The following is a 27,822-nucleotide window of genomic DNA, read 5'->3' as shown; positions in this document are numbered from 1 at the left end:
TTTTATTTTCTTCATAAGGGGCTTTTGAACCGCACTTTGTCTCGTCTGTCATCCAGGATCTGTTTGCCATGGGAGACCCTACCAGGGGCATATAGCCCCAGGCAACATAGCTCCGGGAGTCATTCAGGCACTCAAACCACTCCACCACGGTAAGCTGGCGGTTCATGGAGGGGCTTTCCAATATCTGTGTAACCTATTTTTTGTTTAGAGACAGTAGGTGGAATAGTGGTTAGAGCAGCTTCAAAGCCAACCTCCTACATAGTACCCTTGATGTGTGCTCTTATCTCAAACAGCTTCTATAAAAATTACTCAGTGGTAATGGTTAAACAGTTGTTGGTAGTTTAACAATAAACAGCAGGAAGTGACTATTAAAGCGCAAATGTATCATTTAAACTGTAGTTGAGTAAAACAAATCTCAAATAAACCACATCCAAATCTTGCAGAAAGTATTTTTATTTTTATTCACAGTACCAGGGTGAATTACATGTCAATTCACAGAATTAGTTTCAAAGCAGTGCTTGAAAAACAAGCTTTAAGACTTGCAGGGTTCTACAGGTCATATGACTTATCTGAAGCAAGACAAGAAAAAAAAAAACTTTTCTTCTAATGTTTCCATTAGTGATGAGGATCATATTGACTCTGCTGGTTGAGGATAAAAAGCAGGTACAGCTTATTTACTTCTTTACTTGGTTTAATCGTGACCATCAGATTATAATTATGTGATTACTCAGTTTCGATGAATTGAGAAAAATTTTGAGACTTTCTCCTCTCACTTGTGTTTTAGCACGTCTGAATCCCTCATACTAACCCTCAGCACACGGGGAGCTGTATTCGCTCACAGCTTCATCACCTGTAGGGAAGGAGATTATGATATTCATGTTGCCTTGTATCTTAGAAGTATCTTAGACAGGCAGAAAAACTTCAGATTATCAGCAAGTGTAGAAAACTCATACAAAAATGCCAAACACACAAAGCTATTTATTACACAGTTATTATCAGTGAAATTTCGGCATGGAATAAACAGCACTTTGACGATGGTGTGGGTATTTAAAGACCTTTTCTGTTAAATGGACATTGTTCTTGGAACTGTAAGTCACTCACATTTACTCACTACATGACCTGGTTAGGGTTGCTATGGTAAAAGGAAGGAAATGCATACAGAGAACAAGTAAACTCCTTGTACACTGAGTCAGATTCAAACCTATGGGAAGTGGAAATAAAAAGATCTGTGAAATGAGCAAAGGTGTACGGCATGCACTCAAATTTCTTACTTGTCTGGTAGTAGTCATACACCTTCACCACAGCTGGCTTTCGATTTCTAACACGTATATCTTCTTTTACACTTATAGAGTATATCCTGGGTATCATTTTCTTCAGCTGAATAAGGAGCAAAGAAAATTTACTTTATTCTGATGTTGTATTTCCATGGATGTTTTACAATTTTCAAAATCATATGTCTCACTCTTACCAATGATACTAGAAAGGTTTTTTTGGTCAAACAGACATTCTTTGCAGTTATTTTTCTTCTGAATGTTGCTCTGGTGTCTCACCTCATCAACGTAAATGATAATGTATCCTTCATCCTCTTCAACTCGCTTCACAGCATGCTGATTCTTCAACTGTGGATAGTGAAAGTTTACTGGTGATTAATGTAAAAAAATTTGTAAAATAGCATGCAGCTGCAAAGAACAAGCAGTTCAATGTTTTATCCATTTGCCTTGATGTTTGTCTGTGCCACTTACAGTTTGGAGGGAGGCCTTGTCCGGGAGGTATCCAGACAGGAGCTTAATACTGATGATAACCATATTGGTTTCTTCTCGCCTGCCATTGTACCTGTCATATACATTACACAAAGATTTAAAGACTATTTATATAGTAGCAAATCAGTTGAAAAATCTAAACCCCAGAAATTACAGCACAAAAAGACAGTCCCAGTCTCAGTACTTCCACCTGTAAATGAATTGAACTATAAATGAATAATTAAACAGGAACACAGAATGATCTAAGTCTACTAGCTGTGGAGTTCGTCACTCCCAAGGTACAGAATCATTATTGTAAGTAAACTTATAGGCAATTAAAATAGTAAAGAAAGGGGGGTTAAAAGACAGTAAAGTTAAAAACTTGCCTCACTTCCACTGTCACAGTTAAGGCCTTTCTTGTGCTGTTACAGGACCCCTCTACCTTGGCTGTTATACTGAAAGCAGAAAAGTCTGCAGGAGGAGGGATATTGTAGTGCAGAGCAATCTGAAATAATGAAAAAGTACAGCAGACTGAGATTTTCATGGAAAAGTGTGGGGACATTTCAGTTTTACTTGAAATAAGGATGGGATACATGTGAAAGATATTGAGCCCATACGAAAAAGGCGTAGCACATACCTGCACAAGTGCACATCCATGTCCTTCTGTCTTTATGCTGTAGTCCCCTGGTACCTCTTTCAGTCGCTCCTCCTGGTACAGCAGCCGATTGTGCCGATTAACCACAAACTCTCGCTTGTATCCACCACCAGAAGTCACGGTCACAGTAGTGTCACCCTCTGGGCTGAAGGTAGCAGCGCTATACAGTGACAGAGCCTGCAGGGCCACCACTGTGTCCTGGTGAAAAAGAGTTGGTTCGAGATAGGAACAGCCAGAGGAGATCTGAATCCAGAAGACCACAATCAAAAGGGAGGCTGGAAAAGTCATACTGAAAGTTTTACAGTACCAAAGTTTTACATTTCACAAAACATATTATTTTGGTACATATAACTGGTTTTGAAATGTTCAAGAATGGAATTCTTATACATAAGTGTCCCATACACTGCTTTAGTTGTATTAGCATATTTTAGAGCTGAACTTTTTTTAAAAAAAAATTCAAAATTAACACTAAATTTAATCATAAAAAGCACTGCAGCAAAGACTGCAGAAATAACAAAACCCAGATTAAATTCACAACCTGAAATTCAGACGTTAAAATTAATATCTAATTTTTTTTAACCCTACTATGCGGATCACCACTTATTTGTCTACTATAGTTGCCAGCTTTTCTCTGTTCTTCTGTAACTTGCCCAGGTCATATGCTTGTCTTCTAACATACTTTTTCTAATGCCCATTTTTCTTGCCTAATCTGTTTTTTTTTTCCCCTCAGATGGAAGTATTTAAATGAGTGGTCAATATACATCACTCACACACACACACACACACACACACACACACACGCACACACACGCACACACACACACACATATTTTCAGAACCGCTTGTCCCATATGGGGTCGCGGGGAACCGGAGCCTACCCGGTAACACAGGGCGTAAGGCCGGAGGGGGAGGGGACACACCCCGGACGGGACGCCAGTCCGTCGCAAGGCACCCCAAGCGGGACTCAAACCCCAGACCCACCGGAGAGCAGGACTGCGGTCCAACCCACTGCACCACCGCACCCCAGAAAAATATCAGTACTGGTGATATTTAAGTACAAACAAAAAATGGACAACGAAATGTAGTCAAGCATTTGGAAGACATCTTATTCCAACGAATACAAGCCAGAATACACAGAAGTTCATTTAATGAACAGCATAATGAAAGCATAGCTTGTTTGCCGCCCTTTTTACAACACACACAAGCACATGTAAATAAATGTGATATTCAAACAAGAAATGGATAAGTAACAGTAGCAGGTGCTTTTACAGTAATTTATGAACCTGTATAAACATCTTGGAAAAGGTTTTGGCTAAATAATAGTTAAACATTATATCCCAGTTGGGGGGGCGCGGTGGCGCAGTGGGTTGGACCGGGTCCTGCTCTCTGGTGGGTCTGGGGTTCAAGTCCTGCTTGGGGTGCCTTGCAATGGACTGGCATCCCATCCTGGGTGTGCCCCCTCCCCCTCCAGCCTTGTGCCCCGTGTTGCCAGGTTAGGCTCTGGCTCCCCGCGACCCCATATGGGACAAGCGGTTCAGAAAATGTGTGTGTGTATGTGTGTATATCCCAGTTTGGAGAAAAGCATTGGCTAAATGAAAAAAGGAAATGTAGGTTAACTGTGACAGCATGGGTTTTTCCATCATGCAGAAAGATCCATTTCACACCTTGAGGTCAGTTTAACATGAATATAACAGGGCAGTACAGTGGTGCAGTTGGTATCTATGATGCCTTACAACTCACAGGTGATGCGAGACACCGTGTTTTCGATCCCCACTCAGTCTGTGTAGGTTTCCTTCCACAGTCCAAAGACATGCAGTTCAGGAGGATTGGTGATGCTAAACTGCGCTTAGCGCGTTACTGGGGGACTAACTCTCTCTCTGTGTCTGTGTCTGTGTGACTACCTTATGCTATGGACTGGCATCCTGTTCAGGGTGCACCAATCCTCAGCCTTGCCTCCAATGATATAGAGGTAGGCTCTGGTTCACCGTGACCCTACTCTGGACAAGTGGTTATTGAAATTGGATGAATGGACACAACATGAAGGACAGAAAAAGAAAGGGAGAAAGATGGAACAACCTGGAACGTTTCTGCACCTGTGTGGAGGAGAACCCGCCATATGGGTTCTGCTGCTGGACAAGCCAGCGAACGAGGACTGAGGCATAGCCCAGGCCAAACCCGGGCAGCTGTGGACCTGAAAGCAGGGCCAAAAGTATGTAGGAGGCCATCTCTACCTCCAGAGAATCGGTCTTCTTGCTTGATGTGTCCAAGTGCTGCCACTGCCAAGATCCTCCTAAAGAATCCAAGATCAATTCCAAGAGACTTTATGGTAAACATTCAAACACAAGCATCTCAGAGAGATTGACCATGGACTGGGAAATTACCTGAGATCTTAGCCTTACTGGCCAGGTGGGCGATGAGCTTGCTCCTCATCTCCTGGTCCCCAGCCAGGGTAAAAGTGTAGGATAGCAATGCAGTGGTGTACAGGTTCTCCAGCTGGCCAGAGGCATTTTTCAGACAAGACAAACTTCTTGCCACCATGGAGGTCTAGCAAAAAGAGAACTGGTAATCGTCTTAAGTACAAAATACTATGACATGCAAGTGGTGACCACTTTCATATCAACATGATTTTCAAATTCAGTTCATATAATTCATTATCTGTAAGTATTTGATTACACTGTCTTGTTCATTTTAGTTGAAATGAAGTTTAAATGTAATGCTTTTGTGAAATGGACATGAATACTATGTGGTACAATTAAGTTTAAGACTGGCTCCTACGTGACACTGCTCTAGCTGTAAGCCAAAGTTGTTCAGCAGCAACACACAGAGGACAGACTTAAAACATATTAACTGTACCACCTATATTGAATATAGTGCATATTTTACCAACATTTAAGAACGAGCAAAAAGTGTCAACGTTCTTACAGTGGAATTTCTGTTTAGCTCAAGAAGACCTGCAGTGATGTAGGCAGTAAGGGAGACCTCATCGCTGACTCCACCCTGTAACAGATTTTCAAATGTGTGAAAGTGAGTAGTATGTGAAGAAAAAAAGTTGTCTCAGGGTACTGCTGATATATGTGTTTATGCATTTATTTTTATTGCACAGAACCTCATCATATTTGCATTGAGACAAAACAGACATCTGACCTTCATTTTATTGTTAAAGAGTTTTCCAACAGCCATGAAACAGCCACTGGGTTGCTGATGCCGACTCAGCCAGTTTATGGCATCAGTGATGTGTCTTGGATCAACAAAGATGTATGGTTTTGCCCCCCCAAAGGACTTAAGAACAAAGGCAGTGAGCCTAGGCAACACATATATAAAAAAAATAAATTTATAATAATATCTGTTTGTACTAGAGACATTCAGGTTAAGTACCTTGCTCAAATCAGTACCACAACAGCAGCACAGGGAAACCTTTAGATGAGTCTTCAAACAATCCACTTAACACTGCTATATCAGTGAGAATCAGATAGGCTCTATTTTTTTAAACAGATGTAGGAGGTTCCTATTAAGAGCCTAATGATTTCTACATTCATCCAGAGATTTTGGGGAACTAAGCATACAAAATAAGTCCTTCTGTGTCAGCATATCACTGAGCTTAGACTGGCTTACCAGGTGTTACCAGACCCATCTGCCTTTCCAAAAGCGCTGTAAGATCCATCATGATGCTTGTAGTTAAGCTCTCTTTGGTAGCCTACAAAACAAAGTGTGTGACTGCACTGTAGATATGAACAGATCAGTTCTGCAGCATTTATTTCTAATCTATGCCTAAAGTTGGACATAAGGCAATAAGACAAAGGGAGCAAAGCTTAGGTTTAATGAGTTATGAAACATACCACTGTATTTAAACAAATGCTGACTCAAATAGCATTCTGAAATGCTACTCCTTAGTGCTTTCTGGTGGCATGAAATACCCCCCCCAAGAGTGCCCTCTGTCCAACACTCTCACCATTTTCCAGGAAGCGGGTAGCTTTGGCCTTGATCTCCTCAGTCAGCTGCCTAGTGGTTTCCAGGTACCTGAGAATATAGATGTTGGGGGCAAACAGTACCATGTTCTGCTCCCCACAGCCATACGGCATGGCCAGTAAGCTGCCCAAGTTCTTCATGGCACGGCCCATCAGGTCACCTGTTTGGGTCGGAAACATGGTAACCTTTTTATCCTTACTAACCCAGTTTTAAGATAACCAAGATCTGCTTAACTTTTGCTTGATGTGGTCATCAGCAGGTTATTTTTGTGAAACATGTCCTGGATTATTTCTGGTTAGAAGTGATAATGAACAACATGCTTAACTAAATTGTCAATGTTCAGTTTAAGTTTGTGTACTGTACTGTTTGTAGGGCTTTAACTGATCATTGATTACTGGAGTACAACAAAGACAAAAACCTCACCCACCTCATGAATACATGGTTGGTTTGATCCAACTGGTCTCAGAACTGAAAATTATATCCCTTCTGGTAAGGAAATATCTAAATTGGTTTGTCCAAATCATCACTGCTTAAATATTTAATAACATAATTATGAAATAAACATTTGATCTACAAAACAGATTAACTTATAAATCTGTGGCAAGATCCAGTTGTGTCTCTACCAAAATATTGTCAGAATGTGAAAATATTTCAAATACACAATTAAAGGAACTAGACAGTAAAGTTTCAGGTTCAAGTTCCAAAGGAGTCTGTAACCCTTTATTCAGACAAAGGGCTCATATATTATTCACAACCAACCTTATATGTATAGAGAATCTCACCCATAACAGAGAGGAAGGCTTTAGGAGAACCCTGAACAAACACTTCCGGCAGCTTCAAAGGAACATTTTTCTCCACTAGGCTCCCTATAGAACAGGAGTAAGAGCAAGATGATGATCTCAAGTATTAGCCTGGGTGATATGATCACACAGATTCAGTCATATTTTTGAGCATAAAAAAATTGAACTGTCTATTTTGTGTCTTAAGAAGACTGTATCTTGTAGTAATGAGACTAGAGGTCCCTCACCTACAGGGCACAGCATTTCATTGTGGATAATGGTCTCCTTAGTGCCCTCTGCCTGAGGAATAAGTACCAGTGTTACATTTTCATTCTCACTTGTTTAATCATCTTAAAATCAAATACAATTTATTAAAAATATTTCACATGGGCAGCACAGGGATACATCAGGTAGCGCTGTCGCTTCACAGCACCTGGGCTGAATCCAGCTCAGTATAGCGTTTGCATGTTTTCTCTGTCTGCATGGGTCTCCTCTGGGTGCTCATGCTTCCTCCAGCAGTTCAAAGACATGCAGTTCAGGTGAAGCGGTGATGCTAAATTGCCTGTATCGTGTGAACGGTTGTGTCTGTGTAGCGACCCTGTGATGGACTTGGTTCCAATAAAGGGTGTAACCCCCTCAGCCTTGTGCACCGTGATTACAGGGTAAGCTCCGGACTCCTGCAACCCTGACCGGGACAAGTGGGTTATTGAAAACTAACTTTTCTCACACCTAGGAAGCAAAACATTACCAAGATGATCTCAAAACTGACTAAGGGATACAAATGAGTTGGCCATTTTATCATCAACAAAACTGGACTGTCATGTAAAAAAAAAACATACAAGACATAATCAGATTAAAATGACACCTCCCAAATGGTCAAGAAGCTCACTAGATGTTAAGTAAGTAAGTAGGCCAATCATTAAACTCACCTCAACCAGCAGTGTCCTGACAACGGTGTCAATGCGTCCCCTCTCAGGCACAGTGACCACCTCATTGCCACAGAGCTCCTCTGTCTTCAGGGCCTCTGCTCTCACTTTTATACTCACCTCCCCTGGTCAACACAAGTGGCGTGAAATGCGGTCACACTTACTACAGGAGCTCACAGCTGCCACGATGTTCTTGTTATGGTTAAAAGCCTTCTGACATTAATGAACACGGTTATTTCAGTTAATCTGGAATTCTTAGAAGTTTGAAACAAGGGTGCTGTGAATAAAGAGTAAAATATGGAATAAATCTGTAGGCCTACAGGTTTCCTTTGGAGCAATATTTACACAATCGTTAGTGACATTTTCCACGTTTCTGCTTTTTGAATAAACTATTATCAGATTGAAAAGACTGAAACAGAGCAAGACAGATGCCATTAAGTTATTGTTGTTCATAGTTGTTTACAATGAAGCAGAGTATATTCTGCAAGACTCCAGCCACCCGAGCCATGGACTGCTCCCGCTGCTGCCATCAGGCAGACGGTATCATAGCATCAGATCCCACACCAGCAGGCTGCGGGACAGCTTCTTCTTGCAGGCCATCAGACTGTTAAACTCTAACTAATAACACCACCACACTCATAACCCACTCTACCTCCCCTGGGTATTGCATCTGTACATCTTGAGTCCTACCTGTATATTGTGTACATATTGTACAGCTTTTTATTGTGTATATTTTTTGTGGTCTGTATATTTATAACTTACGTCGAACAGCTGTGTAGAACGCACCAAAGATTTTCACCACCTGTACGCTTGTGGTTATGGTGAAGTGACAATAAAGCGATTTGATTTGATTGAATTGAGCATGCGATAGATTGGTGGGTATTACAGAAAATGACAAACGAGTATGAAAAATATTTACTCACCCAGATCGGTAGGCTTCAGGATCCACTTGAATGTTTTGCTTTCTTCTCCACACAAACAGTGGGTATACTCACACCCTTCACAGGTCTGGGCTGTGTACTGGGCTGACTCATTCAGACTGACCTGAACCTGAGGATAGACACATTTATGACAGATGATTTGGAAAAATGCAATTTTTTATCACAGACACAGACACTGTTACTTGTCAGCTTTGTGATGTGACTCACACAGTTTACTGGATGGGTATGTATAGTGTTAACTGTTGCTGTGCACAACAAGTCCAATCATAGACCCTGATAACAGGTATATTAACCCCTTATAATTGTATAATTGTATAAATATACATTTTGCTTTCTATACTTTGCTTTCTTGCACCCTTCACAGGTCTGGGCTGTGGGCCAGGCCGGATAATGGGTAACGTATCACTTGCATGGATGATGTATTATTCTAGTGTATATAGTCAACTGTCTTATTTGCCTTATCCCTTTGTTAAGTGCTCTGTGTCACTATGTGAGAAGAGTACTCTATAAACAATTGACTATACTGTATGCATGCAAGAATAAGAAGCCATTAAAAACTTCAGGTATAAGAATTGGGAAGAGGTTCTAAAAGAGGAGATGACATTGAAGAAGATGAGCATTGTGGGAACACTCACCATGATACATGTAGAATGGTAGTTGAAAACGGTTGCCTTGAGTGCAAACATTTCCCCTCTAATGACAGAGTAAGGCAGGGTGAGGCTGAGAAAGAAGGGCTGGAAGGCTGTGAGGTCAGTGTTGGGGGCTAAACCAAAGCCTGTGGGGGAGGTGCAGAACGCCCCAGCCACCCAATTCGTGATTGTGTCCGGCACAGTGTGTTCTACCTTCACTGAGCCTGAATCACTGTGTGGAGGAAGAGAGGAACACAAAACAGTTTACATGACACAGCTACAATTAAACTCCAGTAGGACCAAGTCAGGGACATAAGTCAGGGACATATCCGTTTCGTTGTGTAATATCCTTTGATAAAAGTGTTTAGTGATGGAAAAAGTATTATTGTGAAACATCAATGATTAGACAATCGACTTCTCACTCCTTCACACCCCTGACTATATTTATCATGCATACCCCACTGACACCAGATCCCAGATCCAGGTTTCCGGGAAGAATGTACGGATGATGGATTCCTGAAATGGATTTTGTGGATGGGGGACCATGTCTTCAGTCATGTCTTTGAGAAGATAATTGTAGTTTACATGTAGCTTGTAACATAATTTGTAATTTATTGATGAATTATTATTTGAAATGGCATTCAGACTTGACAATGATGAAAAAGTTACAGTTACCTAGAAGGTAAGTTATATCACAATCTATTGGTTTTCTCACAGCAGAACTGGTCAGGATTTTAACTCCAACATCCTGAAAGACACATCATAACTCGACAAGTAGAATACCTTTAAAAAACCAAAAAACTGAGTCAGCTGGACAAATATATATTTATCAAATTTGTTTAATGTCACCTTCTCTACTTAAGATGTTTTTGTGGGTTAGGGTTTAAGTTGTGATCATACATGAAGCAAAGAGGAGCAGGTGATCCTTACCATAAAGATGGTGTAAATGTCAAATTTTTTAGAATCTTCATCATCGAAATAGGACCGTTTCTTCTTTCTGTGGACGGGGACTCTGACTTCATCCCAAGGACTGGGCAGGCATGGTTGGTGCTCGTAATCACCTAAACTGTTAGGATATCTTGAAAGTCTCTGAACTGGCAGCTGACTGTAGATCTGTGTGGATATTTCCAAAATTATAAAGCATATGTTGAAAATCTGTGTAGAATTATTTATACCTGAGACTTAAACCTTACATCTTTTGGCACTGAGTTCAACACCTTCAGCATTAAATTGTTTGTTTTGCACTCTTAAAACTTACTGAAGTCAGCCAGAAAGCTGCAATGCCATCTAAGAATATGAACAAAATGGAATATAATCGTCCTTAGAACTTTTTAAACGTTATACTAGTCACTGCCCCTTCTTTCCACTTAATGTACATAAGCCCAACAAATAAATTTACAGTTAATATTTCAGAAGCAAATGGTTATAGTGAATAGGGTCAGAACCCACTGAGTCTATGGTCAAATCCTGATGAGGTTCCATCAGCAACACACTCTTGTCAATGGCCCTCAAAGAGCAGAGAGATCCGGGATCAGCTTTCACCTCCAGTGAGGTCTTCTCCCCTGGCAGTTCCTGGGAAGAGGAGAACTTGAGGGACACCTGAAACACAAATGCAAGAAAAAGGCACTGAACGTTCCCTGAACAAGCTGAATTTTCAGAGTTCTTTGTGAAAACTGCAGCAATGACAATAGATAAAGTCATCTTTTGCCTTACAACATGTCTTACCTTGTAATAGCTATTGATAACAACCATGTAGTTGACACATTAAAAATGTGTCAACTACATGGTTATCATCAGCATCTGCTTTCTTGATCCCATCCCTCCACCCCTTCTACAGGCCATTTCCCTGTAGCTTATTTCTATTTCTACAATCATCAACTCCTCACTATCTTTTGGTTGCTTCCTACCTGCCTGCAAAACTAAACTCATCTAACTGCTTTTAAACAACACCTCTCTGGATCCAGACTCAGTCATGAATGACAGGCCAGTCTTCCTTCTCAGTGAAAAACTTTGAAATGGGCAATCTATAACCAGTTATCTGTATTTTTCTCCCAGAATAATCTCCTTAATGCTCATCATTTTGGATTCAAAGCTGTCCATTCCCCCGAAATGGCCCTTCTTGCAGTATCAGATACTCTCCACTCGGATAGAGTGGCATCCCTCTTCTCAGTTCTCATCCTCTTTGACCTGCATCCAACATTCAACAGTGTCAACAACTGGATTCACCTCTCCTCTTTTAGAGCTTGGCATCAAATTAAGTGCACTGTAAAGGTTTATGGAGTCCTACCTAGCTTGTAGATCTTACCAGTTAATCTGGCGATAATCTCCTCAGCCTGTCTCAGTTGGGCTTGGTGATTGGCCCCCTAATTTTCTGCATCTAAACATTTTCTTTTGGTTCTGTCATTGCCTCCCACAGATCCTCCTATCGGTGCTATGCTGACGATAAAAAGTTCTTATCATTTCCCCTGGAACTTCAGATGTTTCTTCATATATTGCCACTTATCTCTCGAAAATCTCTACCTGAATGTCCAATCACCACCTTCAACACATTGTGCATTATATTTTGGGCTGGAGGTCCATCGCTGCTGTTTGTGGCGTTTCAGGTAAGTGTAGTTGTTTTGCTACCGCTTTTTCTTGACACACATTCGTGTTGTGTAGCTGTGCGGATAAACACAATTGGTTGTGTGTCTGTGTAGTGTTGTGTGGCACTGTATTTAATTTGTTGTTAAATACTATTTAGTGGTTTGTTGGGCGAACGTTCTCCGGATCATTTCTGTGTCCCATAGCAGGGAGTGGGCGTGACTCGGTGGTTTGATTAATCGCATCTGTTTGGTTGGATGTTTTGGTTGCCATTGTTGGAATAGTTTCGGTTTCAATTAGGAATCTCTGCTGACTGGTGGTAGCCTGATTTAAATAGCAGCTGGTGATTCGTAGTGGCAGCCTCTTGGTGCAAATACTCGGGGTGCAAAGACAAGGGAGTCTACCTGTGGGAGTCCACCGAGGAAGGCCTCTGGTACAGCTGTCTGCAAGGGATCATGCGCCCAATATGTCAACTATCAAAGTCTTCTACGGTAAGCGAGCCGTGCAACTTTGCCACCGCCGGAGACCTGGATGCTCTCACTGCTACAGTAACCTGGTCTATCCTCTCCTGTCAAACATTCCATCTTGCCTTACTTTCTCCATGGAACTCTGGAACTGCCAGTCTGCTGTGAGAAAGGCTGACTTCATACCAGCCTACGCCCCCCATCTCTCACGGGACCTCCTACCCCTAACTGAAACCTGGATCACCCCAGACAGCTCAGCCACACCTGCTGCACTCTCCACTAAGTAGTCCTTCTCTTACACCCCTCGTTCCTCCGGCAGAGGTGGAGGCACAGACCTGCTCATCTCTCCCCGGTGGGAATACTCTATTCTTCCTCTTCACTTGCATGATCTGTCCTCATTTGAATAGCTTGCTGTTCCTATCACTGCCCCAATCACTCTTGTTGTGGTTGTTCTTTATCACTCTCCTGGCCCTCTCAGCTGCTTCTTGGATGACCTTGACATCTTGTTGAGCTCTCTGCCAGTGGACAACACTCCGTTGATTCTCCTTGGTGACTTCAACCTGCATGCTGATGACCTTCACGCAAGCGGCCTTCTGTTGCTCCTACAGTCCTTTGATCTCTCCCTGTCCCAATCCCCTGCTACTCACAAAGCAGGCAACTGTCTTGACCTTGTATTTTCCCACAACTGTGGCTGTCCCACCCTGTCTGTCACTCTGCTGCATGTCTCTGATCACTTCTTCATTTTCTTTTAGCCCTTCCTCACCACTAACTCCTCGCCTCTTTCTGCTCCCATTGTATTTTTCATCGCAATTTAAAAATCTCTCTCATCTTCCAGCTTTGCCTCTGCTACTCTGGCCGCTCTCCCTTCTGCTGCACAATTCTCGGATCTATCTACAGATGATGCCGCTAACACTTTCCTCTCTGCCCTATCCTCCTCCCTTGATTCTCTCTGTCCTTTGTCTTCCAGAACAGCACGCCCCATTGCTACCCCATGGCTGTCTGATACGTTACGTGCATACAGGACCAAACTGCGGGCTGCAGACAGAAGATGGCAGAAATCCAAAACTCCATCAGACCTGGTTGCCTACCAGTCACTTTTGGCTGCTTTTCAATTTGCTGTCTCTTCAGCTAAAACCTCCTTCTTCCACAATAAAATACAGTCTGCATCTAAAAAAACCACACAGAGTCTTTGCAACCTTCTCGTCCCTTCTGTGTCCCCTGCCACCGCCTCAGCTATTTACAGGTCTTGATCAACCGCTACACCCCAGCTAGACCCCTTTGCTCACTTGGTGGTCCCGCGCACGAAAAGTAAAGCACGGAAGTTCTCGGTTCTGGCACTGTTGTGGTGGAACAACCTTCCCCTCTCATTCAGAACTGCGGAAACTCTGTCTACATTCAAGAAGGGTCTAAAAACTCATCTTTTCCAAACCCATTTCACCCAAGATCTCTCCAGCTCATGTATGGTGCAAATGTTCATGCACCGTAACTTCATGAGCATCACCAGATAAAGCCTTTATTCTGTCATTACTCCGGCATTGTTTTTGCTTGCTTGTGTATCTTATAATTTTATTTATTTTTTTTTTTAAAGAAATTTTTAAAAAAAAGGTAGGAGGGTATCAAGATTTGTCTATCCTGTGTTTTTATGCACCTACTTGAACGATGAACCTCAGTGCAGCAAGTGGTAGGCAACAAACTAGGTTTACTTGAGTCACATGTCTGCAGCTATGTCTCTTTCTCTTAATGTAATGCATAAGTTGTACTTTTACTGAGTTGTACGTTGCTTTGGATAAAAGCGTCTGCTAAATGAATAAATGTAAATGTAAACTCAACCACTCCAAAACAGAGATCCTTCAGCTCCCAACTGGTTCATCCTTCTGACAAGAACTCTCTATCCAACTGGACAACTCACTTATTTCACCTGCTTCATCTGCTAAGAGTTTGGGAGTAATGATCGACTGAAGACTGTCCTTTTGAAAACATACTGAAGCTGTAACCTGATCCCGCAGACACAGTCTGCATAACATCCACAGGATCTGCCCTTATCTCTCAAATACCTCTACACAGCTTTGGGTCTAAGCCATGGTGATATCTTCTCTGAACTGCTGCAACTCTCTTCTGTCTTACCTACTGGCCTTTGCCATCCAACTTCCCCAGCTGATATAGAATGCTGTGGCATGAGTTGTATTTGACTTTCTAAGGCGTTCCTATGTATGCCCCCTTCTTGTCTGCCTCAATTGCCTTCCTGTGGCTACCAATATCAAATTCAAGACTCTAGTTACAGCCTACAAGACCACTAATGGAACTTCTCCTGAATACCTGCAAAGTCTAATCATTCATTTCGCTCCAGCCAGACTAATAAGGTCCTCCACCTCTGGTCACACACAAGAGGTCTGAAATCTAAATCACACAGGTTTTCTGTTCTGGTTTCCACATGATAGAATGAGCTCCTTTTCTCATTCAGAACTGCTGAATCTCTCTTAAGATTTAAGAAAGTGTCAGGTGTCAGACTCAATGGTGGTATGACACAAATTGACTGTACTTCAAAAATCACATGTCACCTTCTGGATCTCTCTATTTGTTGGAGTAATGCACTTTTGTATTATTTTCTGAGATGTTTTGTAAGACTTTGGAGAAAGGCGTCTGTTACATGATTGAATGTAAATGTATCATAAATTTCCAATCTAAGGACATAAAGAGCTTCTTTGCATAAAACTGATACCTAGGGATGCTGGTTAATTTGAATCGCAGGTGTAAATTACCTTGTTCTTCAGGCACTTCTGGATGGGAACAGTAGAGCTATCAGCGACTATTTCCCCACTTGGAAGCACTGTGTAGACAACCACTTGAGCGTATGGAGCCAGGTCTCTGGTCTGTCGTACATGGACTGTAAACTCACCTTTGTTCACTAGAACAACAGCAGACAGCAGCACATTGAACACTGCAACTATTAACAGGTCTTTACATGAAGATTAAAACATATATACAGTGAAACAAAAGCACACCCCCCCAGAAAGTACAAGGTCCTTTCTTACAACTGATGCTCCTCCTTTTACAAGAATTCAAACTTATGAGCAAATATAATTTGCGCCCTAAAATTTATATAATGAGTTATCAAGTCATGAATTTTTACGAGAACATAATTTTCAGCTCGAAATATAAGCCTTGATGATGCTGAGACATGATGGAGTACTTGACGGTGTTGAATACGACACAAAGGACTATATAAGGCTTCTAAGTATCTCAGTTGTCATCTCAGTCATGCAAACAACTCTTGAAATCTTGTGGCTGTTGTTGCCTAGTTGCTTAATGAAGTTTGTTTCATAACAAAACTTGCAAATCTTGCTAAGATAAAGGAATTATATGTGGAGAAGTGGGCCAAAACCCTTCCATAGCAATGTCAGACCCTGGAGAACACCTACAGTAAGCATTTAGTTGCAGTTACTGGAGCGAAAAGTGGCACAACTAGTTATTGAATGTAATTACTTTTCCAGGTCTATGATTGCACATTTCATTACCGTCCACACGAAGCCCATCATATAAAAACAATGCTGGTGTCATTTTTTTCAGGCTCCATTTGTATGCAAACTGACAAAAAGATCTGATCCAATTTAATATAAAAAACTGGAAGAAAAAGAGAACATTGGAAAGGGTGTTTAAGAGAACTTGAATAAGGGTTAGGTAACTAACCCTAATAAAGTACATGGTTTTTAATTATACGCTATGTTACCTGGTTAATGTGGGAACCTCAGATTTTAATTTTAAACTTTTGTGTTGACATTTGCTGCGCTGCCTCCTTTGTAGGTATGATACATTTTACTTAAGCACGAAGGGAAGCCTGAAGGGAAGCCTTTCACTATGAAATCAGTTAATTTATTATCAAATGATAAATATGATTTTAGAAATTCTTGATGTCACCTTTGCCTTTTTTGACAGCTGTAAGGAGGTGCCCCTGCTGCACAGCACTTCCTCTTGACAGCACCTGGGTCACATGGAGAGTAGCAGGACTTCAGTAAAACAGAGGGTTTGGGACCATGGAGGAAATGTAGACACTAATTTTTTCTTCTTCTTCTTCTTCTTATTATTATTATTATTATTTAGACCAACATTTTAACAACAGAACAAGCCAAGCTTTTGAGATATTTAAAGAAAGTAAATAATTTCTGTTGGAGACATGGTGAAAATGAAGTTTTGGAGGTTCTAGTTTTGAAACTGTGTCCTGGTTGTTGTATCTTTTGAGTTCTTGGGAATCCAGAAGCATAATAACAAAGAATTTAAAGAATTTGTAGATTGCACTCTGAAATTAATCCACTACAAATTACTTCAACAAATTCTGATCATCAAGCATAAATCTAATCCAGTCAGTGTTTATTTTGAGACTCAGAGTTGGGCTCACCAGATAAAAAAAGGTGAGAAATTCCTGGTTTCTGTGCAGTTCTCTCCTTTGGATGATATACTCAGTTTTCAGAAGACCTTCCTCATCACAGGGGAGCACTCTATGAATCTGCATGATGTTCACAAAACTCTTGCTCTTTGAGTAAAACTGTGTTAGTGACATGGCGGTTTGTCCATAGTGGTAGTGACGCATATGTAAATTCCTGTGTTCCTTGAGATGGGCCTGAATGAAAGCAGATGAGTTATAAAGCAGATAAGTTATCTGTCACAAGCCCAGGAGGTGAAAGCCACAAAGACCACCACAGGCACCCTCTGGGATCCATGTAATTAAGCCAACACAACTGCTTTCAGTTAACCTGATCAGTACCCAGCCCTATAAAGGAATTGAAGTCACATTCACTAGTTTGTAGATTCTTGATAAACCCTTTATCTGTGATTAACTAGTGACTCTTGTTTACTGATTTGGTTCTCATGTTGCTGTCCTTACTATGCTAGTCCATTGTGATCTTGCCCAGGTCCTGTGTATCACCCTATATTTGCCATGCCTCATTGCATTAGCTCTGTTCACACATCACTATTTCATTTATTGTATAACACCCCATGTGTCTCTTTTTGCTCTGTGTCTATAGTATGACCCATGCGCTTGAATTCTTAGTTAGCACTGTGCACTTGTATTTACACTCTGCTGTTGAGATCAATGCACTTCACGTCTTTCTCTGGACTGTCCAGTAAAACATGCCTGTTAATTTTATTTCCAGATATTATTGTACATTATCATTTCTAGGTTTCTGTTGGAAAAAGGGATTAATGTCAGACACTAATGCAGTGGTGCACAACTTTATCTTTTCCAAGAAAAACAGGGATTAAATATAAATATTGTTTTGCAATATCCAATGCTTTTCACCTTAAGGGAGACGTAATCCATGGTCCAAGATGAGGTGTCCAATCGAAATTGAGCCACACCCTTGCTGTCTGTGGTCACTGTCCAATTTTCAGACTTGCCTTCATGGTTCACAACGATAAAAACTGTCTCATTGAGCAGTGGGGAAGAATCAAGTCTTGCTGCTTTGACCTGTTAACAGAAGATATAGACAATACATTCAATCACCCCCATTTCATTCAACAATTTTGAACAGATCTTTAACTTACTTCATTTTCCACAGACTGACACAAAGTCTATGAACCCAGAAGCAGTCAGTGTTTTCTTTTATATTTGATCTTATATTTTCTGTAATTATCCTACTGTTGTACAACATTTATAATTTTCGCATATTGTTAACTTCAAAAACAAAGTGGAATAAAAGCCTGAATCACAAACTCTAAACTGATTATAACAGCAACTCTACCTTTCCTTCAAATGTAGTTCCAGTCTTGAAAATGGCTACTGTGTCTTCAAAGGAGAGAATAGCTGAAAAATTGCTGGTGGCAGTTGTACGGCCATGTCCGTTTACAGTAATACCTAAACAGGGCATAAATGGGTATTCATAAAGGTATTACTGTATTTAAAGAGTAGATATATACAGAAATTCTAACAGCCTACTTTATCATTATCAAAAATTCCTTGTCCACTGCAGGCTTATGAAGTTCGGGAGTCTATCGAGGAAGTGTGGAGTGTGAGACAAAGTACACCTTGTACAGACATTCCAATTATTTCACTCACTGATGTTTATAAAGAAATAACGTTCACACAACCACTTCTTTTCGTTTCGTTACTAACAAACATTAGATGACTTTCAGCTGATGGTGAGATCAAGGCCTTATTGATGTTAGTTTGATACTCATCTTACTAAAGATGTGTATAAAATTTAAAAAACTGAATGGTTTCTTACATGTTTATAATGTTAGAATATCATATTACAATGAAAAGATGCAGGTTTGAGTCACACTTCCTGCTGTAGTACCAAAATGAAAGGCCTTACCCAGAAGTATAGTTGTAAACACTTAAACATTATAAGGCATTTTGGAGAAAAGTATCAGCTAAATGAATTAACAGCAATGAACCTGATCTTCAGTTATAAGTTGAATTTACCTTAACTGATGCTTATAACTGGTTGAGATTTTTCATGTGATAGGAAATAAGAAGTATATATTATTTGTATATAGAGATACTCATCCCTCAGTATTTCATTTTCCAATACAGCTGGTCCTGTGTCACGATCCCTGAAAATCAGACTCAGCATAAACGTAGCGGGTTTCTCCCCAGAGCCACTTAACCACATCAAGCAAATCTGAACTCAATAAACACCAAATCCCCAGCACTATAAAAGGAGCGATGAACAAACAAAATCTAGTGGTAGATTCTTGATCAGCATTTCCTGGTGATTTCACAGTGATTCTCATTAGGTGTTTACTCGCGTGCTTCTAAAGTCCTGTTCACAGTACGTTTGTGCTCTATTTGAGAACTCCGGTCCCGTCTACATCTATCCTCCATGTTCTTGTCCCAGTCAGTCCAGTGTTCCTGCCCAGTTTAAATCACATTTCTGTGTACTCAAGTCAGTTTCCTTACGACACACTGAGCGTCTCTTTGCTCTGTGCTCCTCGTCTCATTTCAGCACTTTGTTTGCACAGTGCACATATATATATATATTTACCCTAATTTGAGAACATCACCTTTTTCGTCAGCTTTTGGACACACAACAAAACATGTCCATGTCTGTGTTTTTACTCCAGACGTGACACCCTGCTTATGAACTTATATGGCAGCGAAAGTTCGCAAGCTGAATGTAACACAAAGTCATCGATTTTTAATGCAGGTACTCGGATGCAAGCAAAAACATGAGTATTGGACAAAGCTGCTTTGAGAATATTTGTGTCTGTATCTCTGTTGGAGAAATGCACTTTCATGGACTCTAAGATCTATGTCACCTTGAGGAAAACCCAACCAACCAACCAACGTCTACAACCGCTTGTCCCAAACGGGGTTGTGGCGAGCTGGAGCCTAACCCGGCAACACAGGGCGCAAGACCAAAAGCGGAGGGGACACACCCAGGATGGGATGCCAGTCTGCCGCTTGAACCCAAACACAGCAACCCTACAAATCTTACAGAATTCACTAGTAATCCAATACAAGCACAATAATATGACATAAAAGCAATACAAAACAATGTAAGCTGCACATAATTTATCCTGAAGTGCAGACAAAAAAACAAGAATAAAAATATAGGTTAATATAGTAGATTTGGCCAGAAAACAGCCAGACTAACATCATTGTGGAATAAAACCTTTCTGATTTTGAGCCACTAAGTATGTCTCTCTGTTCTGAAGTGTCTGGCTCAAGCTGCTGTGCAGAATAAAACATACATAATAGGACTAATGTGATCACAGGGGGACATCTGGTAGCATAGTGATCTATAAACTGCAACTGATCTATGACCTATGCACTGCAACCTTTGGACCAAAAGGTCACAGATTTGAATCTTGTAAGATACTAACCCTGAATTGCTCCAGTAAAATTACCCAGCTGTACAAATGGGTAAATAACTGTAGGTATCTTAACACAGAGGGAGTGTGGTGGCGCAGTGGGTTGGACCACAGTCCTGCTCTCCGGTGGGTCTGGGGTTTGAGTCCCGCTTGGGGTGCCTTGCGACGGACTGGCGTCCCATCTGGGGTGTGTCCCCTCCCCCTCCGGCCTTACGCCCTGTGTTACCGGGTAGGCTCCGGTTCCCCGCAACCCCGTATGGGATAAGCGGTTCTGAAAATGTGTGTGTGTGTGTGTGTGTGTGTGTGTGTCTGTGTGTATATATATATATATATATATCTTAACACTGTAAGTTGCTTTGGAGAAAAGCACCATCCAAAGAAATTACTGTGACCACATAATGGGCAAAATAAGCACATTGTATGAGAAAAGACACCATCTATACCTTTCCTAAGATGTTATAGCAGTTTTCCACTGCATATAATCCCTTTCTATGAAGGCTCAATGTATGATATTTCACTGCCTGCTAAAAGATCAACTAGATCACTTCAGTTCAATTCCATTTCAGGTAAAAAAACATGGGTTATGTTCATTCATAGATCACATATAAATGTAGTACATGGGCCTACCAGTTTCATACTCTTCCATCTCACTTTCAACATAGATGTCCACATCTGTGTTGTACACACGCGAAAATAAAGCAGTCAGATTGGTAGTTACTGTGGCACAACCAGTCTTGTCAGTCTATGTTGAAAAGACAAATTAAGTACATATAAGATTCTCACTTTTTCAAATTATGATTTCAAAACTATCCTTGATTATAGAGTACATTTCCTGAGATCAATGTCCTTATAGTCATATCCTAAAAGTTTGCCAAGTGGTAGCTAAAAAGATAATGATTCTTAATAAGCAGGCAAACTTGATTTGTTGCAGTGATTCATTACCTTTTTTAAATAAATTGAACTGCAAATTAACCCAGCAAACCCCCTTTTCTGTTGCTTACTTTGTACATTAGCTGAAGAAAATGACATTTCATAAAAACAACAAAAACTGTGAAATTCCTTTCCTGTTCTGCACTTAGGATGAAGTGGGGCACATTGGAGGTAACTTACGCTGGTGGTCGTGAGTTCCATTAAACACTGCTGAAGAGAGTCATAGTAACCATAAGGCACATAACACCATGTCATCTTCACCAAGCCTAACACAGGCTTCCCATAGGTATACCTGAAAACATATAATGCATTCCATTCACAATGAAATATTTATAATTCAGTACATTCTAAATGTTTCAAAGAGAATACCAAAACATAAGGTGAAACAAGAAAATGTAAAAACTTAAAATGACATTGACACCTATGGGATAGAATATTATTATACTCATATACCTGTAACAAGATTAGTATTGCAGTTAATTCAAAAGAATAGCCACACTGTGTCACTTACTTCCCACAAACTTTTACGGTCATCTGCTTGTCCATAACAGAAATAACATCTGGAAGCTGTACCTTCACTTCATACTTTGGAAGAACTATATGGAGCAGAGAAAAGCAAGCAGTTGTTTGACAGAGAAAATGAGTCTAAAGTGGCACATATTTTCATCAGTTAAAAACTGAAAACATATGAGTTTCCTGCTGTGGGGGTTAGGAAAATTGCTTATGTTCCAAACTTGTTACTATGCTTTCTTTTGACTCCTTTGTAATTTATACTCTTGCTAAAGTTCTGATCCAAGAAAGATAAAATTGTGATATTTTGGTTTAGATTATAAAACGGATCTGCTGAGTTAATGTACAAGTCTGATGCACAAGTGATTAACAAGTTGAAAGGGCAGAGACGTGAGCTGACCATATTCTTTGACTTGAAATCCATGGGAGGTTTTCCTCCCTCTCTCATCCCAGGCAGTGATGACATAGACGCCATGCACTGCCTCAAGGGCCATGGGATGGGAAAAGTCAAGAATCCCACTGACAGATGACTGGTTTAGCCACTGCGCAATGCGATTGTGGTTTGGATCCTGCAATTAAACAGGAAAAACAAAGGGGGGATCTGATACTGGCAACAAGTAAAATGTTTTCTTTAACAGAATAAGTAATGATCCTGCATAAATGATGCTTGTTGAAAAGTAGCTTCAGTAACATTATGTGCAAACTCAACACAGGCAGAGCAGGAATCAAACCCATGTCCAACAGGCCTGTCCAAGGTGCTGTGAGACACCAACACTAGCTGTGGTCCCACCATGCTGTCCAATACATTGCGTTGATGTGCTCAACTGCACTTTAAGTGATAGACCAGCTGGTGTTATTAGAGAGGGGAAAATAAGTACACTGACAAAGAACTGGATTGTAGTTTGAGTTTTAAATAATTCAGTTTCAGTTCTTTTGTTTTGTGATTATTTTACATTTTACTTTTGAATCTCCCTACTCATAATTACTCTGAAATGTCTAATTCGTCATGTCCAGCTACCTCTAACAGCCTTTAGTATGTGTAGCCACTGAACTAATTCTAAAGCCGCAATGAATTAGAAAAATGCTTAAGGATACATATTTTTTTCATGGAAAACAGATGCTTAGTTATTTCCTCTTACCTGGAGCTCCACAGTTTGATACTGTAAAAAGAAAAAAGTCCATTTAGATTGCAAGAAAAGGCATGACTTAACTCCTTTACCTCTGTTAGAGGGCTGAAAATTTTGCAATTATCTTGTTGTCTGGACCTTCACCTCTGCTCTGAATAAATATATGCCCAAGTGAACCCTGGCCCTTTGTATTTTGACCTACTGTCCAAATTTCTCTCCACAAAGTAAAATACAGCGTTATAAGACCAGCACTCAAAATTGTAACTACATGAAATATGCTTTTTATTGAATGTAAATACAAAAATTGACGAGACTACAGTTTAACATTGTCATGGCCGGTTCCGGAAGGAAGCGGCGGACCCAAGCGCGGAGCGGAATAGGGGCTTTATTCAAGGAAATCCGGAAAACAAGGTCAAAGGACGGGCAAACGGTCTCCAAGGTGCAAACGTCGTTCAAGGGATAATCCAAAAGACAAGGTCGATTTTCAGGCAAAAGGTCGATAATCACAAGGAGCTATGGAGACTAAGGAGACTAAGGACTAAGGAGACTAAGGAGACTAAGGAGACTAAGGAGACTAAGGAGACTAAGGAGACTAAGGAGACTAAGGAGACTAAGGAGACTAAGGAGACTAAGGAGACTAAGGAGACTAAGGAGACTAAGGAGACTAAGGAGGGAGGATCTGGAAGGAATGAAGGCAAGACAAGGTTCCACGTCAGCTCCTGCTCTGACGCTGTCTTAAATGCAATGGTCTCTGTCGCGCCCCAGGTGTTCCGCGTTGGCTGGACGGCATGGGTGTGGCAAACATTAAATACAAAGTATTTATAGTTACCACTCTGAGTGCTGGCCTTATTTCCTGGCCTTTATTTCAGTTTTTTCTACAGGTTTCAGCACCTGTTGCCACAGTTTCTTCTGCATTTTGTTGAGAACGTATTTAACTTTCCATCTCCATAAAGTAAAACAATCTTTTTTCAGTAGTTTTTCAACTACAATTCTCCTTAGAGCTAAGATAAACTAATGAAACAATTAAGTAAAGATCAACTAATGCAATCTTGTGTTGTTTTATTATGAAAGCCATGAGGAAAAAAAATTCACCTTTCTGTTGAGAGGCAAAAAATTGGTGTCCAGGGTCACAATGCGGAACATAACTGAAAAAAATTGTTTCCACAAAATGTCCACTAACAGAAGTATACACCAAGCACAAATTCAAATATACACGATAAATTCAACACAACAGTAAATACTGGATATGTCTTGTGTTAGTACATGTGAGTGTACAGTTCTCCTTCTATACATTTTGGCTTTTAATTCATACCCAAAACATTTAAAAATCCTCAGAATGCATAGCAGGTTAAAAAAATGAAGCTAGTTTATCGCTGAAGAAGCATGGAGAGCCACAAAGCGAAACAAACGGTATAGTGATCATCCTGTCCTGACCGGTTTGTCCTGGTTTGTAGATTGGTTTATCAGTATGAATGATGCCAAAACCAGTGCTGGGACTGATGAGGATCTTGGTCATTTTCTGTAGTGTCTCAGAGACCCCCTGAACATTAACGTGTATGGTAGCCGTTGTGTCAGTGGAAACAGCAGGTACCTAAAAAGAAATAAAGAAGAATACGTAATGGACAGCATACTGTACATGTACTGTGTTTACCAGTCAGAAAAGAAGGAACACAGATCCTTAGATATCTGCTCTTTGTGTCACACTATCAAAAAAAAAAAAAAACACCTTGTCACCAGGTCAAAAACTGATTGCTTGTACCCATCTCTAATTTTAGATTCAAGATTCAAGAGTTTATTGTCATGTGTACAGTAAACAGTTTGTTACACCGTACAATGAGATTCTTACTCTGTGAATCCTCTCAGCAGCCTATGACATAAATTATAAGGACATAAGGGAAAAAAAAACAGAAGGAGAACAGAGGGCGTAAGTCACAAATTTACAAAAATGACTATTAGTGCAAGGTCACAAATTACAAAAATTACTAAAATTACTATTAGTGCAAAAATCCAAGAAACGAGGCTATATACGTATATAAAGTGTGCAGTGCGCAATGTGCAATTATTATTTTATTTAACATATGAAGAGCAGCATGGTCCTGCATAGTAACACCTGAAAGAGATAAGGACTATTGGACTATTGGGACTATTGCATTTGAAAGCAGTACCAAATTGGGAATAGGGAAGAGAACCAAGCATAAAGTTAAACAGAACTGTATTAATTGTATGATTTACCAGGAGAAGAACAGAAAACTAACCAGGAAAGACACACAGCGGTAGAAGTCCTCCGTCACCACTTCATTCAGTAGGGTTGTGTTGGCCATATTTATCACCTCAAGGGTGACGGTGAATGTTGCAGGTTCTTTTGGTAGAAGGTGGGCACATAATGTCTCTGTGTTTCCACTCGTAGTATGTGAAGTTATGGTTACCAGATAAGTTCTAGGGAAAAAAAAAAGAAAATAAAGAGGAGACACTGATTTACTTTCTTGGCAGTGCATAGAGGACGGATATCACCACAAGAGTGATCTTAATGTCCAACTGTAAAAAAAAAAAAAAACTGTCCTCTGACTACATGCATTCATTTGAAAACAAAGGACTGAGAGATAAAATGTCATGCCTCCTGTTTGGTAACCTTATACAAGTCAGACTTTATTCTCATCACATGACCACTGTAGAGAAAAACATAAGGAAGCAAAAAGAATGGTTAATGGTGAGGCATCATTTCACTGAGAACATAAATGAAACATGAAGAACTTATGATGCTCTACCCTCAAATTATGAGGTCATGTAGAAAAAAAAACCATTATAATTAGGTAAATATATACTTTTTCACCCACTGAGCTTATTGTTCAATACAATGACATTTATGCTCAACACACAAATCTATTAATTCCACACTGGGTATGTTACTCTTGACAAACATGCACAAACACCAAAGACAGGCTGTAAACATTTCTGAATCAAACTGAATGAAGACAGGTCCACTCCTAATTCTCTTGCTATTCTGTCTGACCACGTTTTTCCACCCTCTATGGCTGGAAATGGAACGCAGGTGGCTTTTGCTCTGCAACAAACTATAACCGAAATAACTAAACTGGAAGAATGTATCTTCAAAAATTTGAAACTCAAATGTTCATTATACAAGGGCCAATATACTATTATTATTATACTATTATTATTATGATTGTTTAATTTAGCTCACATTTTCTCTAGAGTAAGTTGCAATGTAAACAGCTTCAATAACACGAATAGCCTTAAACTAACACAAATAAAGTCTTAATCTCATGATCAAACAAATATCACGTGATGTCAAATAATGTTAGTAACATTATACTGCACTTCTAACAATACAGTGTTGCATGCTTTGCACAGTCCCAATCACAGAAATTTTTAAGTCTCAACCATGAGATTTGTGTCACAACCAAAATAGCAGATTCTAAAATTCTACAGTTTTAGAAACAAGGTATACATATATTAATATTTATTAAATTAAGTAAAAGCAACTTTTAAAACCTGAATATTCTTTAATGAACCCAGGGGTGCAGTGGCGCAGTGGGTTGGACCGCAGTCCTGCTCTCCGGTGGGTCTGGGGTTTGAGTCCCGCTTGGGGTGCCTTGCGACGGACTGGCGTCCTGTCCTGGATGTGTCCCCTTCCCCTCTGGCCTTACGCCCTGTGTTACCGGGTTGGCTGGGACAAGCGGTTCTGAAAGTGTGTGTGCGTGTGTGTGTGTGTTCTTTAATGAATGAAAAAGTGACAAAAGACATGTTTATGATGTTAGAAGTAATAGTTTTGTTACAAATAGTCTGGTTAACATCATTCCCTGTCAGTCGAAGCTCACTTTTTCCACCCTGTCATTTTTGGACCATTTTTTCTATTGAGCGCTTTACTGACAAATACTTTCATAAGTTCATTTCACAACTGTGGGGCTTATCTTTTCACTATGCAAGGTGTTATTTCAACATAATTATAAAAAAAATAACTACGTATTTCCATAGTGTAACTAAAATGGACATAATCACCAATCTAATACGAGGGGGCCTGATTTAAGATAGGGCCTTACAGCAGAACTTGGTCTCGAACCCTGACGATCGGGCACCAATCATTGTGAGTGTATCCTTGTCATGCACAAACACCTTCTATTTTAGTAAAATTTGATTTTAATTAATTTTTGGTGATATACTTTTCTTTATGGAAAAAAGATTACACTGTAACAGAATTATGAAGTTCGTAGAATCATAACATCTGTAAAAAAATCGACCACCTAACGGGATCATTCACTTATGCAAGGAATGGCTATGTGGTTTTCGTGTATTTATTCAACCAAATAAGTGAAGAGATAAAGAAAGTAAAAACATATTATTTTCTAGTGTGGACCCAGACCCAAATGACATGTCTCAGGTTCGATTCCCACCACGCCTAGCTGTAGCACCCAGCTAAAGGCAAAAGTACCTTAAATATATATTGTAAGTCGCTTAGAGAAAAGCGTCAACTAAATTAATAAATTGTAACATTTGCATATGGAATTTGCTCTAAGCTCATACAAAATTGTACGACTGATATTTAATAAAAATAGGTCTTTTTGACAGGTACTTACGTCAAATTGTTGTTGACAGTATGAGTATGTGCGCCTGCAGCCTGCAGCAGAACGAGAAGGAAGGCAAAGAGGAGCTCAAACATGCTGGGTGAAAAAAGCTGCTAAGAACCATCCGGCAAAAACTCGCAACTTGCGATGCAAGTGCTTCTCTTCGGATACACTGCCGTTCGGT

At 40.2% G+C, this 27,822-nt stretch overlaps 1 protein-coding gene across 1 annotated transcript; it reads right to left on the bottom strand.

The window, feature by feature from the left end:
* Window positions 1–444: 444 nt before the first annotated feature.
* On the bottom strand, window positions 445–27,822 carry LOC108928739 (alpha-2-macroglobulin-like protein 1). The gene is made up of 35 exons (XM_018742815.2): window positions 27,651–27,822; window positions 25,314–25,494; window positions 24,493–24,649; window positions 24,151–24,203; window positions 23,071–23,091; window positions 22,332–22,500; window positions 21,933–22,017; window positions 21,602–21,713; window positions 21,119–21,233; window positions 18,418–18,530; window positions 17,976–18,143; window positions 17,073–17,294; window positions 16,595–16,658; window positions 15,439–15,584; window positions 11,085–11,234; window positions 10,566–10,748; window positions 10,311–10,383; window positions 10,093–10,195; window positions 9,642–9,867; window positions 8,989–9,115; window positions 8,069–8,190; window positions 7,388–7,439; window positions 7,143–7,226; window positions 6,344–6,520; window positions 6,007–6,088; window positions 5,539–5,695; window positions 5,317–5,391; window positions 4,776–4,938; window positions 4,488–4,684; window positions 2,377–2,592; window positions 2,126–2,244; window positions 1,743–1,833; window positions 1,551–1,619; window positions 1,272–1,377; window positions 445–850 (listed from the first exon to the last, which is right to left on the bottom strand). The coding sequence occupies exons 1-35, from the start codon at window positions 27,731–27,733 to the stop codon at window positions 804–806; spliced, it is 4,308 nt and encodes a 1,435-aa protein (XP_018598331.2). The 5' UTR covers window positions 27,734–27,822; the 3' UTR covers window positions 445–803.

This window comes from Scleropages formosus, chromosome 10 (genome assembly GCF_900964775.1).
Source record: "Scleropages formosus chromosome 10, fSclFor1.1, whole genome shotgun sequence".
NCBI classification, from domain to species: domain Eukaryota; kingdom Metazoa; phylum Chordata; class Actinopteri; order Osteoglossiformes; family Osteoglossidae; genus Scleropages; species Scleropages formosus.
The sequence above is the reverse complement of the archived record's forward strand: the minus strand, read 5'-3'. Positions and strand labels throughout refer to the sequence as shown.